Here is a 21,227-nt window from a genome sequence, read left to right as displayed (position 1 = left end):
AAAATTTACTGAAAGTTAATTCTACTCATTTGAAAAGAGTTTTGAACTCAGTGTTGAAGGTAATGAGTTAATTACCTCATTACTTCAACTTAAATGGAGTAAGTTGTCAGTACTTATATGGATTAGTTTTTTTTTATTCAAATGATTTATTGCCATCGGTTTCCTCAAATGGTTTGAGTTGCCTTAACTTTTTGGGTTTTTCAGTACTCAGTTGGTTAGATTTCTCTTCATTTATTGGGTTTTACTGTGCTCAAATTGCTTTGTTTACTCAAATGGATTAAGTTCACAGTACTCATTCGGATTAGTTTTTAAACTTAAATAGTTTGTTGCAATCGGTTTCCTCAAATGGTTCGAGTTACCTTATTGTTTTGGGTTTTTCAGTGTATACACACATACACATGAAATATAAAGGTACATCATATAGCAATAGTACATCAATAGCAGGCGATACAAGATACTAGATACTAGATACTACTAGTTTTCTCTTGCCTACATACATATTTTTTTCTAAAGCCAAACAATGTGACAATTCTTGGGAGTTATGTTAACTTAAATTGTGACCCTGGATCACATATGTCATTTTTTTATTGAGATTTATACATCTGCTGAAGTACTGCTGAATAAATACGCTTTTTATTGATTGTACTTTGTTATAATAGGACACAATTTGGCCAAGATAATTCAAATGGTTTAAAAAGAATTGTCCAAATTAAATGCTTGGCAGATGATCTTTACCTCATATATTGATGGTTTTCGGCATACTGTAAAAGAAAAACAATAATTTTGAGCCATAAAAGGCATGTTTGGCTATTTGCAAAAATAAATCCTTCCAAATTTAGGTCCAGAGTCACATTTTTTTTTAAATGACTTAAAAACATAAGTTTAAAACATCTTTGAAAACATTTTAAAATCATATAACTATATACTGAATCATACATTTGTGCTTATTAAAAGTACTTTATGTTAAGTTATCAACTAATCACAGCTGCCATATTTGAATATTAATTAGTGTTATTAAAGTATAATAACTAATTAAAAAGAAAAGCACAATAAAAAAATGCCCTTGGCCACCCTTCACTGGCATCGAATGGAAAAATGTAGCTTGAAAAACACACAAACCAACCCACGAGCTTGAAATGACAGGGTTGATTAAATAATATGGAAAATATACTCTAAACTATCTCTTTAATCAGAGCTGACAATATTAAACTCTCGCTGGTTGATAAAGCATAATCAAATAATGAAAAATATGAAGCAAAGGGTAAGGAATGTGAATGATGGGTGTTCCAGTTCTATCAAAACACATCTAGCTCTCTGTGAGCGTTTGACACCACGCCGCATCGCCTTCCAAACTCTGGCAGCCAGTTGGAATATTATTCTGCCATTATTTATTTGGCTGATTTAAATGTTATAATAGCATTTGTTCGGAACAGTGACGGCGACCTCTGTGTGACTGTCATCTCAGATTTGGACACGCAGAAAAAGAGTTGGGTTAAAGATTAATAGACGAAATGCGTGAGGAGTCGATTTTTGTGGCGCCTGACTTATTCATGAGGAAATAAAGGCCTTTAGCCACGCTAAAGCGTGAGTGAGTGTGTGTGATCTCAGACAGCAATATAAGTGTTATCAGGATAAATGCTGCATGGAGGCTGATGCCCGCCTGATTGAAGATCCTACGCCTTTCTGAATGTGACTGGCATACTAAACGGAGATTTACAGTTAAAACAGCCGGCCCCAACGCAGCGGGGCTGCACTTAATCATGCCATTCAGCGCTCTTATTAGAGAACAATTACTAAATGGCAGGCCTTGTAAATCATAAATCATTCATCAAGATGACTCGGAGAAAATGAGTGCGGCATTTTGTGGTGAAACGCCACTGGCCTCCCTCATGTGTATTCATGGGAGTGAAGGTAAGAGTGTGTGCAAAGCCGTCATCTGTCATGGAAAAATCCCAGCCTAGGCTCATTAGAGATACGTGGCCTGGACTACTTTTTTGGGGACCACAAAATACATGCCCGGGGATACAAATTGTTGCCATTTTTGCTTTCACGAATCCACTACAGGCCGCCGTGTACATTTCTGATAATCTCAAATACGTTACTGGGCCATGTTTTCTGCAACCCAGGCTCATTGGAGATATGTGGCCAGGGCTACTTTTCTGGGAACTGCAAAATACGTGCCTGGGGCTATGTACGTTTGCTGTTTTTAGTTTCAAAAATCCACTAGAGGCCGCCATTTACATTTTCGACAATCTCGAATACATTACTGGGCCATACTTTCTCATATATGACATTTTTCGTAAATCCACTAGAGACCACCGTGTAGATTTTTGACAATTTCGAATACATTACTAGGCCATGTTTTCTCCAAAGCAGGTTCATTGGAGGTAGGTGGCCAGAGCAACATTTTTGGGAACGACAAAATGCATACTCAGGGCTAAGTATGCTTGCCGTTTTTGGTTTTAAAAATCCACTAGAGGTTGCCGTGTACATTTCTGACAACTTCGAATCCGCTACCGGCCATGTTTTCTCCAACCCAGGCTTATTGGAGATATGTGGCCAAGGCTACATTTTGGGAACCACCAAATACGTGCCCAAGGCTATGTATGCTTGCTGTTTTTGGTTTTAAAAATCAACTAGAGGCCGCTGTGTAAATTTTCGACAATCTCAAATACGTTACTGGGCCATATTTTCTATTACGTGCCATTTCCTGTAAATCATTGTAAATTATCCTTTAATTTGATTTAGTTTTAGTCTCATTTTCGTCAAAAGAAACAAAAATTATGACGAAAATGTTCGGTCACTGAAATTAACACTGGTGTGGACAGCTTTTCTGTTGTGACCAGTTTGCTCAGTAGCTTACCTTGTAGAGCGTCAGATTTGGAATGTGGAGTAGACTACGGTTCAAGTCCTGTGAAGAATGGTTCCAGAAACCAGGTCAATCAAAACCAGCAAAAAAAAAAGGTGAAATTCTGGTAAAAACATGCGGCTGCAATATTCTTTTTTCTTCTAGTTTGCTTTTTAAAATGCAATTGGTTAGGTTTAGGGAAAAGGGGTGTGTGGGTCAGTTGCTAGGAAGCTGATATATTATGTACAACAAACCAGCCGGCTTCTCACGAACGCATGCAATAAGGACGTGTACAGGCACATGATGAGCAAACTTAGACCAATAGATTTGAAATTTGCAGAAAAGTGTCCTGTAGTGGATTTAAGAGAAATGGCACATTTGAGAAAACGTGGTCCAGTAATGTATTCGAGATTGTTGAAAATATACACGGCGGCCTCTAGTGAATTTTTGAAATCAAAAACAGCAAGCATACATAGCCCCTGCGCGTATTTTGTAGTTCCCGAAAAAGTAGCCCTGGCCACGTATCCCCAATGAACCTAGGTTGGAGAAAACATGGCCCAGTAAGGTATTCAAAATTGTCAGAAATGTACATGCTGACCTCTAGTGGATTTACGAGAAATGGCACGTATGAGAAAATATGGCCCAGTAACGTATTCCAGATTGTCAAAAATGTACACAGTGGCCTTTAGTGAATTTTTGAAAGCAAAAACAGCACGCATACATAGCCCCTGGCACAATTTAAAATCAATTGTTTTCTATTTAAATATTGTGAAAGCTACCACTTGTACCTGCAATGGCAAAGCTGAGTTTTTGGTCTTACTATTAATCCAGTCTCAATGTCACATGACCCTTCACAAAATGTGCTAATGTTGATTTCATTTATATTCTATGTTGATTTGTGGCTCATTTGTCATGAGAACTATCATTTACAAAATGATATTTCACAATTTTACAGCTTTTTTTAATATAATACTCAACTTAATACAGACCTTCCACATTTTTTTGTAAAATCAATCTGTAAAAGACAATGTTTTAAAAATTCCAATATTCAGTCCAGTAATTTCTTAAGAAATAAGCCAAATGGAAGTGCACTTATAAGAGCACTGCCTCCTGGCAGATGAGTGTAATTTAAATTTACACCTAAATCCCCTTGATCTCACTTCCCGTCTCAAGTTATTGACATGTCACATGAAATCAGGCAAGTAGGTGGGACAGATTATGTATAATAATCAGGTGATGCAACATTCATCCAGTACTCAGAGGTGATTTGCAGACGTCTAGTGGGCAATAGCCTTAGCGGCATTAACACTTACGGCTTGAGTCCGTTCAGTCGACTGCTGATGCAACCGCCTGCCAGATGTTTCTGCTTGGTCTAAAAGTCTTAAAGCAGACGGATGTCATTTTGATTACCTACTGTAAGTGGTGGGTGAGATTTGGGATCATTCCACCAAGTTTGGCATCTCTGACTTTATGATTCCTGACATCCAGACACTTGCAGGAAAGAAAAACTGTAGTACCATAAAAACAGAAAAAAATCTGAACAAAAGGAACATCCTAAGAATATGTTTCTGGTTGGTGTGCACGTGCTAGTGTTTATTAATATGACTATACGCACCTCCACTAGAAGGTGCTAGACTATAACTCCCCAAAGACAAAGACTCAAGCGGCGTTCCTTTGGTCTGTTGCCTTCAGTGTGTGTAGAAGTGTCATTTGACAGACATCTGTCACAGCTCATCTCTTACACACCCTGTCAACTCTGCCTCACTCACTTCCTCTCTTTCTCTCTGGCCTCCTCAGGCTGTTTAGCATGTGTGAGTGAGCAAACTGCTTCAGGACAAACAGAACCACATGAAGGGTGAATTTCTATCTTTATTACAGTCTACTTCAGTGCTTCTCAACCTTTTTCCTGCAGGTCGCCCAAAAGACATCTTTTAGATGTCTTCTTTGTCTGTCAGCGTTCCAGCTTACTACAGAGTAGATCAGGTGTATGTGATTTGACATTCAACCAGGTATGTACAGAACCAAATCAATCAATTTGCAGGTTGGTTCTTTGAATGACTAGTTTGAATTCAAAACAAGTTAAGCGTTCTTTCACACTAGCACTTTTGGTCTGCAACCCAGGTTCATTTAACGTCAAAGTATGGTACGTTTAGCTAATGTGAACATGTCTTCATGAACCATACCCAAGTCCGCCTGAAAGAGGTGATCTGGGGTACGGTTCACTTCTGAGGTGAATGCAATCGTACCAAATAATGGAAGTTAACTGCCAACTGTACAACAAACTTTAGTTTTCATAACGTTCATTTGTGTGTGTGTATGTCTGTGTATCACCCACCTTGGTGACAAGCGGGACTTACCCGATGCAAACAGGGATAATGCCTGCTTGTCTCCACCAAAAACAACTTTTTTTTGCAGCAGATAGACGCAAGTGGCTCTCTGTATTTTGGTTTGGGTAAAAAAACGAAAATATTCAGTAAAAGCAGAATGACCATGATATGTGGACATCTTCATTTTGCCGATTTGCTTTTGTGGCCGTCACCTAGCAACAGCTGTACACAAATCAGCAGCTTGATGATGTAAGCGTATATATATATATATATATATATATATATATATATATATATATATATATATATATATATATATATATATATATATATATATATATATATATTTATTTATAATAATTATTCTAATAATTATTAGAATTCTTTCTGAAGAAATATATCCGTTAAACAGAAATTGGGGTAAAAAAATAAACGGGGGCTAATAATTCAGGGAGAATAATAATTCTGTACTTCAACTGTATATACACACTCCTGGACAGGAGTCAGTTGTGTTAAGACAAAAAAAAAGAGCATTACAATACAGAGATGTTAAAAGATGCGTTTGTTCTGTTATTGACTGCTTGGATCAGTCAGAATGAGCCAGACGATTTTGAAATGTGTTGATTTGTTGATTTGTTTTTGTTCATCTGGTATCTGCACAAAGTAATAATACATCTCTGCTTAGATCATCAAACAGAGATTTTCAGCGAGCTCACACACACACACACACACACACACACACACACACACACACACACACACACACGCACACACGCACTGCCAGGTGCTGCCTTTCTGCATACAGATTACTTCTCCACAAAGCATTCTGCGTTAGTCGCCCCGGCCCTCCTGTTAGCCAAAGAAGTTTTTGTGTAGTTTTGTTTTTTTTAAGTGTGGCAATTACTTTTGTTTTAGTTGGAGAGGCGACTGGAGACCTGAGGTAATTAAACGCTGCCCCCTGTGGAGGGCTGTTCAGTGCCTGACCGACAGCGCTGCTTCTTTTGACAGAGCACCCAGTGGCCCTTGACTTCAATCTGAGAGCTGCCAGATCACTGTCATTATCACTGGGGAGTGCGCTCTCTATCCTTCACTCGTCCATCAAGCGGACCCTCCAGATGTATGGTAATCCTGGGGCTTCACATTGTCGACAAAAGGCCCTCCTCGACAGCGTTTTTGTAGTGCTAAAAAAACAAACTTGAGGGATTAGGAGAAGAAACTCAATGGACCGAATAAAAGATCTAGATAAAAGTAAGCTACTTTTTGGGAAAATAATCGTTTTTGTTTTAAGACTTCGGCTTAGAGGGAGAAAATGTAGCAGCTGTCAACTAGTTGCATGAATTTATGCTTCGTTAATCCTAATATGGATAACGCCCACCTTACGGCCTTGCTGGAAATCTATTCGGGCTGATGAATATTAATTAGGTGAATGTTATGTCATCTAATTAAAATTCATGAGCAAAGCTAGCATGCTTTATAATATGTAGTCCTATTATATGAGTCATATATGAGATTGGCAACTAGTGCTTTTCAGTATACTATATACTATACAGTACTATATATATACAACATTGGCTGCCATTCCGTAGTTCTGTATTGAACTCTACAATAGCCTTCCTGATAATGTCCGAGGCTCAGACACACTCTCAGTTCAAAACTAGATTAAAGACATATCTTTTTAGCAAAGCATACACACAATCACATAATGGTATGATGCATGAATATGCTCCACGCAGGTATTTGCATCTCCTTTATATACCCTATGAACGGCAGCTACGCTAATTACTCATCCCGAGGCCCCGAGAGATTATGCAGTGCCACTGAAGCAATCCAAGACCTATGAAGAGATGATTCCAAGGTTTCCACATTCCCGGACCAGGCCGTAGCAGCTGCTGTGGTGGTCATGGAGGAGTAGAGAGCCTGAGACTGGGTCCTGTGAGACTCCAAAGACCGCAGAGTCTTCGCTGACGTCCTGCGTTCTCCACCCTCCGGTCGCCCAGACTGCAGCTCTGCACAAGATGTTTGGCCATATGAGAAATGTCCTGCCAAACTGAGCCAGGTTTCTCCCAAGTTTTTTTTTCCTTCACTTTCACCCATTGGTGAAGTTTTTTTCCTCACTGCTGTCGCCACTGGCTTGCATAGTTAGGGACTTGTAGAGCTGCGCATCGATGCATTACTCTTCAGTGTTTGGACTCTCAGCAGTGAATATTAAAACACATTGACCTAAACTCATCTAAACTGAACTGAAATTCAACTCTGAAAACTGAACTACACTGTTTCAATTCACTACAATCTTCAATGTGAAGCTGCTTTGACACAATCTACATTGTAAAAGCGCTTTACAAATAAAGATGAATTGAATTGAATTTAAATTATATATAAATATTCAGTGAGGATGGAAGTATAGTTAAGCTATGTTACATTATATTATGTGTCTATATTATTATTTTTTTGCTTAGATTATTTTTTTGTTAGAAGAAAGGAATTATTTGTTAAAGGAGACCTACTATGCAAAAATGGATGGAGTGCTCCAGAGTGTTTCTGAGCCATATTGTGTTATTTGTTAGGGATGTTTGGAATGTTAGACTCCTTTTCTTTCTTTGTTGGCTATTCTAAGATGGACAGTGAGGTAAGAGACTTTTCAAAAGAGTTTCAATATGCTTTATTACAAAGCTCTCTGGAATACTTTACTCTGATTGGTCAATCACAACATCCCAAGGTATGTTATTCCTCAGATAACAACCACTCAAACTAATAGGCACATTCGCAATATTGGAATTATCTTGACTGTCAGTGAATATGTTCAAATTCATATGCTTGCCTGTCACACTGCTGTTTTGTGCCAATTATGTTGTGAATAACACAAAGGATAGTGTATCATTTTTGTCAGCTTTGCCTTTAATTAAAATGTTAATAAACTATTAAAGCTCAAAACAATGATTTGAGGCTATTTTTTACATTTTGAGGGAAGTAGCCATGTAATAAGCAGCATAAAGTACATCCTGATGGTTATTTTAGCAGAACAAAACCCTTCAGGATTATACATTAGCCTATGGGCTTTATTCTATGATAAAAACTGTCTAGATGTACCTTATCTTTTACTTATTACACAGGTGTCTGGAATACTTGGTTCTGATTGGTTAGTCGTGATATTGCAAGATATATTATTTTTAGATAACAACCGCTAAATAGCACAGGCTCATCTGGGAGCTCTGAATCACCTTAACCATCAGTTCAATATTCAATGTACTTATAACTACATTCATATGTATCTGATTGTCTTTCACGCTGCGTTTTTTGACTGTTTGGAACTATATTGTGAATTAATAATATGTAGATCAGTGTATGCTTGGCATTTTAGACTGTTAGCCACCATCTTGTGACTGAATAAAGTGTAAGTTAGTGTATACTCCATCAGCTGTTTTAGTGTCAGTCAGCTTTGCCTTTAACTAAAATATTAGTAAACTATTATGGCTCAGAACAATGTTTCACGGCTAATTTTTAAGTTTTGTAGCAAATAGTTATGTAACAAGCAGGATAAAGTACATCCTTATGGTTGTTTTAGCAGAATAAAACTCTTCAGTATTATACTGTGTTATTTCTGTTTTTGTTTCTGTCAGCTTTGCAGGTTTGACTGTTTGCCACCATCTTGTGACTGAATAATGATCAAATTAGTGTATACGCCATCAGCTGTTTGTTTCTGTCAGCTTTGCTTTTAATTAAAGTATTAGTAAGCTATTATGGCTCAGAACAATGTTTTGTGGATAATATTTACATTTTGTGGCGAGTAGCCATGTAATAAGCGGGATAAAGTACATCCTGATGGTTGTTTTAGCAGATTAAAGTCCTTTAGTCTTATACAACAGCCCTCTTCTTAACTTCAGGCTGCCAATAAACCTGTTATTCTGCCATAGCAACTTCCTGGATGTTCTTTGTCCATTACTTATTACACTCCTGTCTGGAATACTCTTTCTGATTGGTCAGTTGTGAAATTTATAGGTATGTTATTTCCAGTTAACAACCTCTAAATAAAACTGTCTCATCTAGGAACTTCGAATCACCTTGACAGTCAGCAAATAAATCCAAATTCATATACTTCCATCTACATTTATATAAATCTGCTTGTTTGTCAAGCCATAGTTTTTGACTGCTTTGGAAAGTTTTGAAATAGTAGTCAGTGATTTATTGAGCAACTTTATAAAAGCACTTTGCGACTGGCTGCCGATAAGCCTGTCAGACATTATTCTGCGAAACTAGCTTTCTAGATGTACTCTATCCATCACTTAAAGAGAATGGGAGATGAGACTTGGATTAATGCGAGATGAGCTGATGGTTTAATGCGCATTATGCTTAAAACACACCCATAACTCATTAAGAGAATAACACAACCCTGTTAGACCATGCGCCGCGGCCCAAACCGTATTTTTTCATCCTTAAAATAGTGGATTTGGAAATGGAAAAAGTGGATTTGGACATGCCCCTAATGCTTTTGTGCCATGTGCTTTAGACTTTGTGCCTAGATCATTAAAATAGAGCTCATAGGCTTAAACAGATAATAAACATAACTAAGAACAGCAAGCCAACATCTTTCATTCCATACACATACGCATGTCATTCTACATCTTTTATTTTGCTTGAAGGTTAAACCTTCTGAAGATATAATACATACAGCACATACTGAAAAACCCTGGAGCGACATAAGGAAACTGGCATAATAAAAAAGCAAAATAACAAAGAACAAAACTGTGAAGCAGTCTTTAGATACCACGCTTGTTATATGTATCCATCTGCATGATATCATTAATGACAACGTGGTTCAAGTAAAGTGTCTGCAAAACAATTCACTGGTAAATAACTAGTTAGTTTAATCAGTCATAAATCTATGAAAGTTCACTACTGAGATATGTTGTTGTTTGCGAAACACACCTCCACCAATTTCACCTCATGCATTCTCTAAGGAACTGTACCATGGTCATGTTACTAACAAAGAGAACAAAGAGATACTACACAGGGCTAAAACCCCCAGACCTTCCAGCATCCTGTCCAAGTGTTGACAGTCAGTCAAGCTCAGCAGCAGAGATTGCATAGACGTGGACATCAACCAGTGTGAGGAAGGCAAAGAAGGCCATAAACAACCCTATGAAGTATGTTCAAAGAAACCTTTAAGCAAGTCTATGTATATAGGAAAAAGCTCATGCAGCCGATCACAAATAATGGAATATGCTGCCTAATGTCACCTATGGCACATATGGATGTAGGAAGAGAATCCGCGGCATGAACACTCTAATCCATTTCGGAAATGAACAAGAAAATCCCCCAAAAACTCAAAAAATGAATAAATAATATGATTGAGCAATTAATCAAAGGCAATTTCCATGTACATTTTGCTATTAAAGCCAGTCCTAGTAAACCTCCAGCAGATGTTGGAGCAGTAGAGCAGGTCAGATAGAGCAGTATTTAAAACATTGAGTTTTAGTACACAGACTATCTGCACAAAAATGTATTTAAAAATTGATTTAATTAGATGAAAATGCTATCGAGATAATTGTTCCGTGATACTGAGAGCTGTTTGGGTCATTTCTCAATGAACTCTAGCTCTGTGGAGTAAAATACCACATTAATAACATGTTTTTTACTCCAAACTCACTTCACAACTTCAGTCAAGCTTTTGAAATAAGTCTTTCTGTGAGCTGATTCCATAGTGTGTCTATCAGTTATGTTACATCAATGAAAGCAGTTAAATCTTCTGATTATAATGTAACAAAATACAAATGACAAATATTGTATTTATTAAAATGTATTTATTAAAAAACTGTATATTAATAATGTTTAATTTAGTACAGTTTTAAAAAGCCACTTTGTCCACTATTGGGCAAAACGGTTTCATTCCATGTCAATCTGAGCCAGTCAACATGAAAACGGTTTAATTTTACACTGTAGTGCTGATAACGGAGCTCTCTGGAATGTAATACAAATGCGCCAGTCATTGACTTGGTAATGTTTTGTAAACACTGATATGAGCGATAACCAAATATTTATTTGTTCTGATATTTATTCTGACGTAAGCTGACAACACAGTTGGTTTTTATCTGCACAAGATGTTTGGCGTCGGATTGGTTTGTCCAGTATGAATCAGCATGGTTGTCTAAAGCAGGGGTTCCCAAACTTTTTAGCCCGCGGCCCCTAAAATAGCAATGCGAGTGACTCGCAACCCCCAAATTTCACGGAGGTACTCATAAATATACAAATGATCCGCACACAACAATAGACCCAAGTAGAGCTGCACAATTAATCGAAAAAAGATGGCGATTTCGATTCGACCCCCTAGACCATCTTAATCCAGCATTTCTACAACTCTGCCAATCATATTTTCAAGTTCAGGAGAGAAGAAAAGGCGGCCGCACAGGTCTTCACATTGTTTTACATACCTTGTTCAGCAACGTGGACACTAATGGTGTTGAAATGGTGTTGAAAGAGTCATATACTGTATCTATAAGGTATAATTCACCCAAAAATGCCATTTCTGTCTTCATGTAATGATGTATTTGCGACCGCGATATCACACGTGATGTGAGCTGCTGACTGTGAGCTGTTACCACAGAGAGGGAGGGCGCACGCCTGTGAATGAAGTCTACTTTAGTGAACAGAACCTGCATAGGCTGTGAATAACAGGTAATAACGTTGAGTTTGTGAAACAGAGGGATTGTTTGAGAGCCGCACGGAAAGTATGATCCGCACTTAGCAGTGAAAATGAAACTGAAAGCATGCACAACATTTAAATAATCATATGGCATTATAGAGTTATGATTAGGCTACGACAAGCATTTGATATGCTGTTTTCTTTCTTAGCAAACACAAAGTGTTGAGCATGAGAATAAACAGTAGACCTACATATTAATATAGTTTTTTATCATATGTTTGAGAAATAACAATAATAATATCCTACTCGTATTATCCTTTATATTACATCTACAGAATCCTGAGAAAATTGTGATCTTTATTTTTAGCAAAAAAATCGCGACTCTCATTTTAGCCAGAATCGTGCAGTTCTAGACCTAAGTTATATAAACACGCGCATACTGACAACCCAGAAAAGTGCAACAGCCCAACAACAACCATATATATATATTTTATAGTCATTTTTTATAGTTTTATTAATTAGTTTGATTTAATATTAACCTCAGCTAATGAGACTGGTGTTTTCAGCACAAGTCTATTCATTTATTTTTGGAGACCGCCAATCAGAAATAATTCTCAATATTTATTTGAGTCCTGTATTTATTTTTAATGTATTTGATTGCCATAAAGGTGTCAGAAAATTAAACCTGGTGCTATAAAATCTGGCTGATGGCTTTATATTTGCATGTTGTTGTTTTTTTACTATTAAAAACTACTATTTTTATCTTCTGAGGGTTATGGTTAAAATATGGTAATAGTTTAATAAAATTGACTTGATTTTAGAAATCACCAAGCGTCCCCCTGGCATTGTCCCGCGACCCCCACTTTGGAAACCACTGGTCTAAGGTAATCCGATAACACTGAACATGATTTTCCATTCTGAGAACACAAGCCCCATCACACTACCTTTTTTGTTGACTATAAAAAAAGAAGTGCACTGCGCTTTTTAAGTTGCTAGACAACCGCTGAATCAGCTCTGTATTGTGTGCGAGCTTTGCTGTAACTGTAATATTTCATAATATTGTGATATTTACAATTTATGAAGTCATACAGCTCTGGATAACTTGAAACAGCACCCACTAGTCTCTCCTCCATCTTTAAAAGTCTCCGTAGCCGTCTTGACAACACAAACACTGCTGTAATCTCAATGGAAACGCCACCTCTGCTTTGATTTGATTGGACGATGAAAAAGATGCGACTGATGTAGAACGCTTTTTCCGCTCAGAGTGGACTTTTTTTTTTTAAACTGCAGGCGCACAGTGCGCACTGACAAAATAACGAGGTGCTCGTGGCAATTTGTTTAAAAAATGCTTGCTGACATTGGAAAATCATTTAAAATGGTGTCTCTACTCGCACAAAGCACGTTTGCTGTGATCAAGGCCTAACTGCGCTTTGAAGTCCAGACTGATAACAGTTTGTATTCATGCAATTCCAGGCATGAAAATACAACTGAAACCATACCTGATTGTTCTTAGAATAGTTTAGTATGATATTGTGATGACAATTTATTATTCGGCTATCAGTGTATAATGACCAATCATTTGGAATTTTAAAAAAAGCAGCCTTAAAAGAGAATTGAAAAACAAAAGCAAACACAACAACAGAAAGCCCTCCATCCTTAGTCTTTCAATAATTCTTCAGTGGTTCTAATTAGTGTAATTAATTCAGTTTAATGAGCCCTCTTCTCTCGGTCTACACCCTTTAAATCATGTCATGACCACTTTATAAGGAGCACTTATGCTGAATGTGGGTTTTTGTAAATGGTTTTAATCCACAGGTGACACCGTTGTCCGAGAGTGCTGCTTGAAGGATGTGTATCTGAGAGCTTTCGTGAAAAGAAGCACAAGCCAAAACACGTGACGTCATGCCGGGAAAACCACCGGGCCCCACCGCTGATAGCTTTAATTAGCTTTCTGACTCAATTAGTTTCGTTAATGAGCATGTTGGTTGTAAGCTAGTGTCTCGGCTGGTGAAGACTAATTCATAATAGGCCACACTTCACTTCAGCTCCAGACTTTTTTTTTAAAATGTCTTGATTAGACAAATGCCGATATTTAATATTACAATTTATTTTGATAATAGCATTTAAAAATACAGTAAATAATTGTTTATTATTTGATAATTGTTGATTATACTGTCTTAAAGATTATTCAGATGTTAATCTGACCTACGAAAATGATAAATATACTCATTATTTGCTAATTATTTTGGAAAATGTTGTAAACCTGTAAACATTGATTTAAACCCAGGCTCATTCAGAATACGTACCCCTATATAGATTTCTGGAGAGCACCAAATACGTCCCAGGAGCTACTTTTTTTGCAGATTTTGTTTTCACGAATCCACAAGAGGCCGCTGTGTAGGCATTTTGAGATCTCAAATTTCTCTCGCGAGTGCCATTCATGCCTGCAGTTCTTACGTTAATGCACTAGGGGCGCTGTCGATTGACTGACCAACCGACCGGTAACCCCTCCCACCTCCTTCCCTAAACCCAACCGATAGTGTTTTAAAATTGACCAGATTGACCAGCACCAACCCAATTCCCTTAACCCAACTAACAGTGTTATGAAAAGCAATACAGAAAAAGTACATTTTCAGATTTTACCACATTCTCACCCTGTTATTTACTTGTTTATTTATTTTTTTTTGGCTTTGTTTTTGTCTTACCCAATTTTTGGAACCATTCTTTGCTAGACGCAAACCCCGTCATCAATAATACTGTATACCGTAATGTTGCGATAATACTGTATACCGTAATGTTGCGATAATACTTAATACCGTGATAAAAGCTTTAACAATTAATCACAACAACAAAACGTGACACAGGCTCTAGCATTTTCTCTTTTTGCCATCTTATGTCAGTATTGCTACTGTGATGTTCCAAACTGTCCTTCCTGGCGTCTGTCTCTTTGTCTTTTTCTTTGTACAGCTCGGATTGCGTAACGGAGTGAAAAGAGCAGCCTCATCTACATTCTCCGTGCTTCAGGCTCAACACACATCCACTAAATGTGACAGAGCGCACAAGTCAAACACACTACAGACAGACAGACATGAGAGGAACCTAAACACAGATCGCTCTAGTGAGACTGTACAAAAGTCACTGTCGGAGGAAAGACAATTGAACTGTTTGCAAATGCAAATTTAGAAAATGAAGGAGTTAGAACCATACACTTTGATTAAATGTGTAACACTCAAAAGGAAATGCTTTATTAGGGTCATTTAGGCTGCCTTTACACTGCACTCATTTGACCCAATGATTTATTTTGGATTAGATAAGGCCCACGTACAGTTAAGATTCTGATTTACTCAGATCGGATTAAAGCCTCATTCATATGTGAAAATTTAACCAATATGAATCGAATATGTGACCTCGGTCCATATTTGGAGATCGGTATAGGCTGATAATTACATTTAATGGCTGGATTGGTACTCACTGATCTCATAAACGCAAGTGTTACAGTGCATCCAGAAAGTACTTCTAAGGCTTCACATTTTTCACTTTTTTTATGTTACAGCATTATTCCAAAATGGATTAAATTTTCATAATGACAATATGAAAAAAGAGTTTTTGAAATTTTTGAAATTTATTACAAATAAAAAAACCTGAAAAATCAAATGTAAAGAAGTATTCACAGCATTTGGCGTGAAGCTCTAAATTGAGCTAAGGTATTTTCTGTTTCCACTGATCATTCTTGAGATGTTTCAGCAGCTTAATTGGAGTTCACCTGTGGTAAATTCATCTGATTGGACATGATTTGAAAAGGCATACACCTGTCTATATAAGGTCCCAGGGTTGACAGTGCATGTCAAAGCACAAACCAAGCATGAAGACAAAGGAATTGGCTGTAGACCTATGAGACAGGATTGTCTCTAGAAACAAAGCTGGGGAAGGTTACAGAAAAATTTCTGCTGCTCTGAAAGTTCCAATAAGCACAGTGGCCTCCATCATCCATAAGTGGAAGATGTTTGGAACCACCAAGACTCTTCCTAGACCTGGCCGGCAATCTAAGCTGAGTGATCGGGGGAGAAGGGCCTTAGTCAGGGAGGTGATCAATAACCCGATGGTTACTCTGTCTGAGCTCCAGCGCTCTTCTGTGCAGAGAGGAGAACCTTAAAGAAGAACAACCATCTCTGCAGCAATCCACCAATCAGGCCTGTAGAGTGGCCAGACGGAAGCCACTCCCGACCTGGAATTTGCAAAAAGGAATCTGAAAAACTCTCAGACCATAAGAAACTAAATTCTCTGCTCTGTTGAGACAAAAATTGAACTCTTTGGAGTGAACGCTGGGCGTTACGTTTGGAGAAAACCAGGCACCGCTCATCACCAGGCTAATACCATCCCTACAGTGAAGCATAGTGGTTGCAGCATCTTGCTGTGGGGAGATTTTTCAGCAGCAGGAACTGGAAGACTAGTCAGGATAGAGGGAAAGATGAATGCAGCAATGTACAGAGACATCCTGAATGAATACCTGCTTCAGAGTGCTCTTGGCCACAGACTGGGGCAACGGTTCACCTTCCAGCAGGACAATGACCCAAAGCACACCTCCAAAATATCAATGGAGTGGCTTCACAACAACTCTGGGAATGTTCTTGAGTGGCCCAGCCAGAGCCCAGACCTGAATCCTATTGAACTTCTCTGGAGAGATCTGAAAATGGCAGTACACCGTCGCTTCAAATCCAACCTGAGCTTGAGAGGTTCTGCAAAGAGGAATGGGGAAAAATTCCGAAAGACAGGTGTGCCAAGCTTGTGGCATCATATTCAAAAAGACTTGAGGCTGTAATTACTGCCAAAGATGCATCAACAAAGTATTGAGCAAAAGCTGTGAATACTTCTGTACATGTGATTTTTCATGGGTTTTTTTTTAAATAAATTTGCAACAATTTCAAAAAACTCATTATGGGGTATTGTGTGTAGAATTTTAAGGAAATAAATGAATTGAATCCATTTTGGAATAAGGCTGTAACATAAAAATATGTGGAAAAAGTGAAGCGCTATGAATACTTTCTGGATGCACTGTATGAGTTTACAAGCAAAGGATAAAGGGGAGTGCACACCTGGGTTATACGCACAGCAGCTACAACATGTGAATAGGTAAATGATGTGTGGGGACATGAGAGATCACTGCGGTCCAACCACAACACTAAAATACATAGAGATGTCGTGTGACCACTGTTAATACACTCTATTGGCAACTCAGGTGAGTGATGGTCTCCTTGTTGCAAGTGCAACCACTGTACATCCAGTGTTTTGAGCTGTTGTGACTTCGTTATATGCATAGTGGCTCTGTGACACCTGCAAATTAGTTAAAAAAAACTCCGGAAATGATGGCGACGGTGAATGAGCAAGAGAACAGATCGCGAGAGGCACAGTGATGTTCTAAGCATTGCATTGGGTTAAATGAATAGAATAGTAGAGAATCACTGCAAATCTTCCTCTTTCATTGAGCTGCTGTGAGGCTGTCCGGTGCTGAGGTCAATATTTGGAGATGAACAAAATATTGGAATGGTCTCGCATGCCTTTTTACATATAAGTAATAAAAGTTCTGTGTTTTTGACAATATTGCAAGTTCAATAAAACTAGGCTGGTAGGAGTGCAGTAGGAGACCTTCAGCACCAATGTGATTTGTAATAAGATGACATCATCACACCCAGCCCCATCAAACTGCCAATACAAGGGCTGCTAATGCGGGCAAAGAACACATATTTTACTCTCTAAATTAGGTTGGGTGAGAGGGCAGCGATAAAACTACAACCACCAAAACCAAACAATGTCCATCGCACTTAAGGTTGAAAGGCAAGCCAAAAAATTCTGATCACTTGCATATCTGAGGCTGGCCGATAAAACTGGTCTCAAGCGTGCATGAGAGGTGCCAGGCGGCCATAATGATAAATCAGGACGGCAAAGAGAGACACAAGCAGCCAGTGATCAGACCCAAGAGAGCGCTCGTCTCCATAATGTTCTGTTCAATCAATATAGGAACGCCTTTACACACATACAAGACAGCCAGTTCCTCCTCTATACACACCAGCAAGATTCCTCCAGCTTTCTCTCCATACAAAGACTATCATGGACTACATAAAGCTGACATATGTTTTACACAGCGGATGTCCTTGCAGTCACTACCATCCATACTTTTTCTCATTTAAACACACTCTCATATAATATAGACAATTTAGCTTATTCCAGACTGTGGGGGAAACCGGAGCACTCAGAAGAAACCCACACAAACATGGGGAGAACATGCAAACTCCATGCAGAAATGCCAACTGGGCCAGTCGGGACTCAAACTAACAACCTTCTTGCTGTGAAGCGACAGTGATAACCATGGAGACACTTTAACCAAAACAGGAAAATGGAAATCTGAATAGAACCTCTGCAGTAGACGACACGGCAAAAGTAATATTCTTGAATGCATTCTTGAAACAAAGCCTCAAGTAAGAGTCTAATTCTCAAGAAGTTGGCGTAGCCCTTCAAAATAAATCAAGTGGGCCAGATTTGTGAGTTTTGCGGAGCTGGGTTGTTTAGATATGGAACAGAAGCTGGAGAGAGATTAGCTGAAGCTCACCTCCACAGGGAATCTCCTGCCATTGATGCTGTGCTCCGAGCCGTCGGAACCATTGCTCTGGCCCCAGTGGAACTCCACCTTCTCGGCTTTGAAACGGCCCGGTAGCCCGGCTCCTCTCACGAAATAATCATCCTTTAGGAAGATCGCCACTGTGAGGAAAAAAGGAAAGAGCTTTCATTTCATGTAAGTAAAAACAATGCATTCACAGTTTGTCTTTTTTCAAGTCCATATATCTCAAAATTCTTAAATTAAGAAGCATTTTCTAGATATGCAAAACATATTGTTTTATTTTAAGAATTAAGTGTATTGGTTGTTTTTTAAATAGGGATTGCTGTCGCCCTCAGAAGGCCAGGTGCCAAATGAAGAAATAATTTGTCTGAGAGAAGACATTTCCCCTTCTCTTCCTGTCAAATGGCTCATTTTGATTTCTTTTGTTATTTCATAAAACCCAGGTCTTAAAAAAAGATGAACTAATACTGAAAGCTTTTCCATCCACACAAAAAAAAGCATTTAGAAATCACAAATTGGTCTTCCGCACCAGGACCGGACTTTAATTAACGGGCGCGACCCTAAATAGCGTGGCCTTTGTTGGGCAGATTTCCTTTTCTGATTGAATTTCCGAATGATTTTTGCTTGCCACCAGAGATTTGTGTCCTATTTAAAAGAACGGCTCCTCTGAAACCTCGCTTGTAATCTTAGCGAAACAGGCTAGTGTCCAAACGCTGAGATATTGAAGCAATCAACTGGTGGCAGGCTGAAATCCGTCACCACAGCAACGTGAAGTGGCTCTGAGGTGCCAGGGGGCAAAAACTAAGATGGCAGGACACACTCGCACACAAACAGCCTGGGAAAAAACTAAACACAACAACAAGCGTCCTTCTCTCCGCTCCTCTTTAAGTCCTTCGGTCTCTTGTTGATTCTTTGACGTAATCCGACATGAGAGGGAGAATCGGTTTCATTAGTTATTCCAGCGTTGAGCTTCATGAGCTTTAACAAACAGGCAGGAATTAGACGGCTAAGCCAGCAGGACCTTGGAACGGCAGCATGTGAAAACTAGGCCTCGCTTGCCAGTAAATCCTTGATCAATGCAAATGTATCTTCAAGGTTCCGAGATCTCATGAATTTCTCAAGTTTAATTTGGTCGGGGGGTCTGTGAGAAGCCTGAGCACTGGGCAGTCCAACAATACACACATATACACACACACATAGCTCCAAAAAAACACCTCTATGTCTGGAATAGCATGCTGCTTTTACTTTTACTGCAGTATTGATAAAGTACATCATCTGCAGTAGGTGGTTTTTCAGTATAAATAAAGTAGAATCAAGCACACTGAGTAAAATACTATGCACGAAATGCAATACACTTCACTTGATTCTTAATTTTGAGCAAAAGAATTTGATGTTTTATTGTTAGAGGCCTGTAGCCAGGTTTGGGTGGTTCAAAAGACCCATCTCCCACTGATAAAAGGTCCAGTATTGTCCCATACATGAGCTTATTTGTCTTATTTTGACTGCTATGTCATCATAAATTGTGAAAATAACCCATCAAAGAAGGCGTCTAATGAATGCAAACAATTGTTTTTCATGAGTCCAACATCCATCTGTGCAAGAAAACAGACAATATGATGATAGTGAAGTCATCTTTCACTACAACTAGCCCAAATTTTATTCTGAATCATGAACCTTATTCTTGAAAGAAAAAAATACCAATAAAAAGGTGTAAAGCACCATATTAAAGTTCATTTGAACACTAATTGTGCTATTTTTGTTATCCATGAACTTTCAAAATGTACTTTTTTCATTTAAAACTTCAGTTCCTTTTTTCTAATGATATATGATGGAATAAATTTGTATTTCAAAATATTCTTTATTCTATATATTTAACAAATGTGTTTAGTACCTCAAAAAGTGTGGTTATGATGACCATCCGACAAGCTAATTCAGCTTAAAATATTGCTTAAAATGTAACTAAGATGTAGTATTTAAACCTCATAATTAAACAGAACATAAGGCGAATAATTGCCAAAAAGGTCCACTTTTGAGAAAAAAGAACCACCACTTTACACCAGCCTGCCTACGGGCCTGTGTTAGGAGTAGTATTATTTATGCTTTCAAAATTAGTTCAACATGCACTTTTAAAATGTATGTTGTGTCCAGTGGTTTCCCATTTGTGACCCTAAACCACAAAACCAGTCATAAGTCTTTTTTTTTTTTTGAAGTTGAGATTTATACATAATCTGAAAGCTGAATTAATATGCTTTCCATTGATGTGTGGATTGTTAGGATGGGATAATATTTGTAAGAGATTTAGAAAATCTGTAATCTAAGAGCTCAAAAAACAAAACAAAACAAAACAAAAAAAAAACCCTCAAATACTTAAAAATATGAAGGTTTTCTCAAATAAAGACTTTAAAGTTTAATTCTTAGCAATTCACAAAATATGCCTATATAACATGATCTTTACTCAAATGATTTTTGGCATAAAAAAAGCACCAATTTTGATGCATACAAAATATTTTTGGCTACTGCATGTAGAACATAAACAGACTAGTTTTGTGGTCCAGGGTCACATTTCCCCTATTGTCCAACACAATATTTAAATATGTTTTCTGGTATTCCTGCAATAATTATAACAGTACTGGTTAATTTCAGTCTTGATTGTATCCTAATGTAATGGGATTGTTATTATGCCAAAAAAAAACTTGTTTGACGATTCTAATCCAATTTATGGTTGTATTAGGGCTGTGCGATTTGGGGAAAATATCTAATTGTGATTTTTTTTGATTTGCGATTTAATTTTGTAGTCAAGTT

At 38.0% G+C, this 21,227-nt stretch overlaps 1 protein-coding gene across 2 annotated transcripts in view; it reads right to left on the bottom strand.

Moving 5' to 3' along the window:
* Positions 1 to 21,227, bottom strand: part of ptprga (protein tyrosine phosphatase receptor type Ga) — a 592,629-nt gene that overhangs the window by 203,061 nt on the left and 368,341 nt on the right. For both annotated transcript variants that reach the window (XM_056467738.1, XM_056467739.1), the window contains exon 4: positions 18,417 to 18,565. In XM_056467738.1, coding sequence (XP_056323713.1) covers positions 18,417 to 18,565 — 149 coding nt within the window. The remainder of the gene's footprint in view (positions 1 to 18,416; positions 18,566 to 21,227) is intronic.

The sequence above is a fragment of the Danio aesculapii genome, chromosome 11 (genome assembly GCF_903798145.1).
Source record: "Danio aesculapii chromosome 11, fDanAes4.1, whole genome shotgun sequence".
Lineage (NCBI taxonomy): Eukaryota > Metazoa > Chordata > Actinopteri > Cypriniformes > Danionidae > Danio > Danio aesculapii.
The sequence above is the reverse complement of the archived record's forward strand: the minus strand, read 5'-3'. Positions and strand labels throughout refer to the sequence as shown.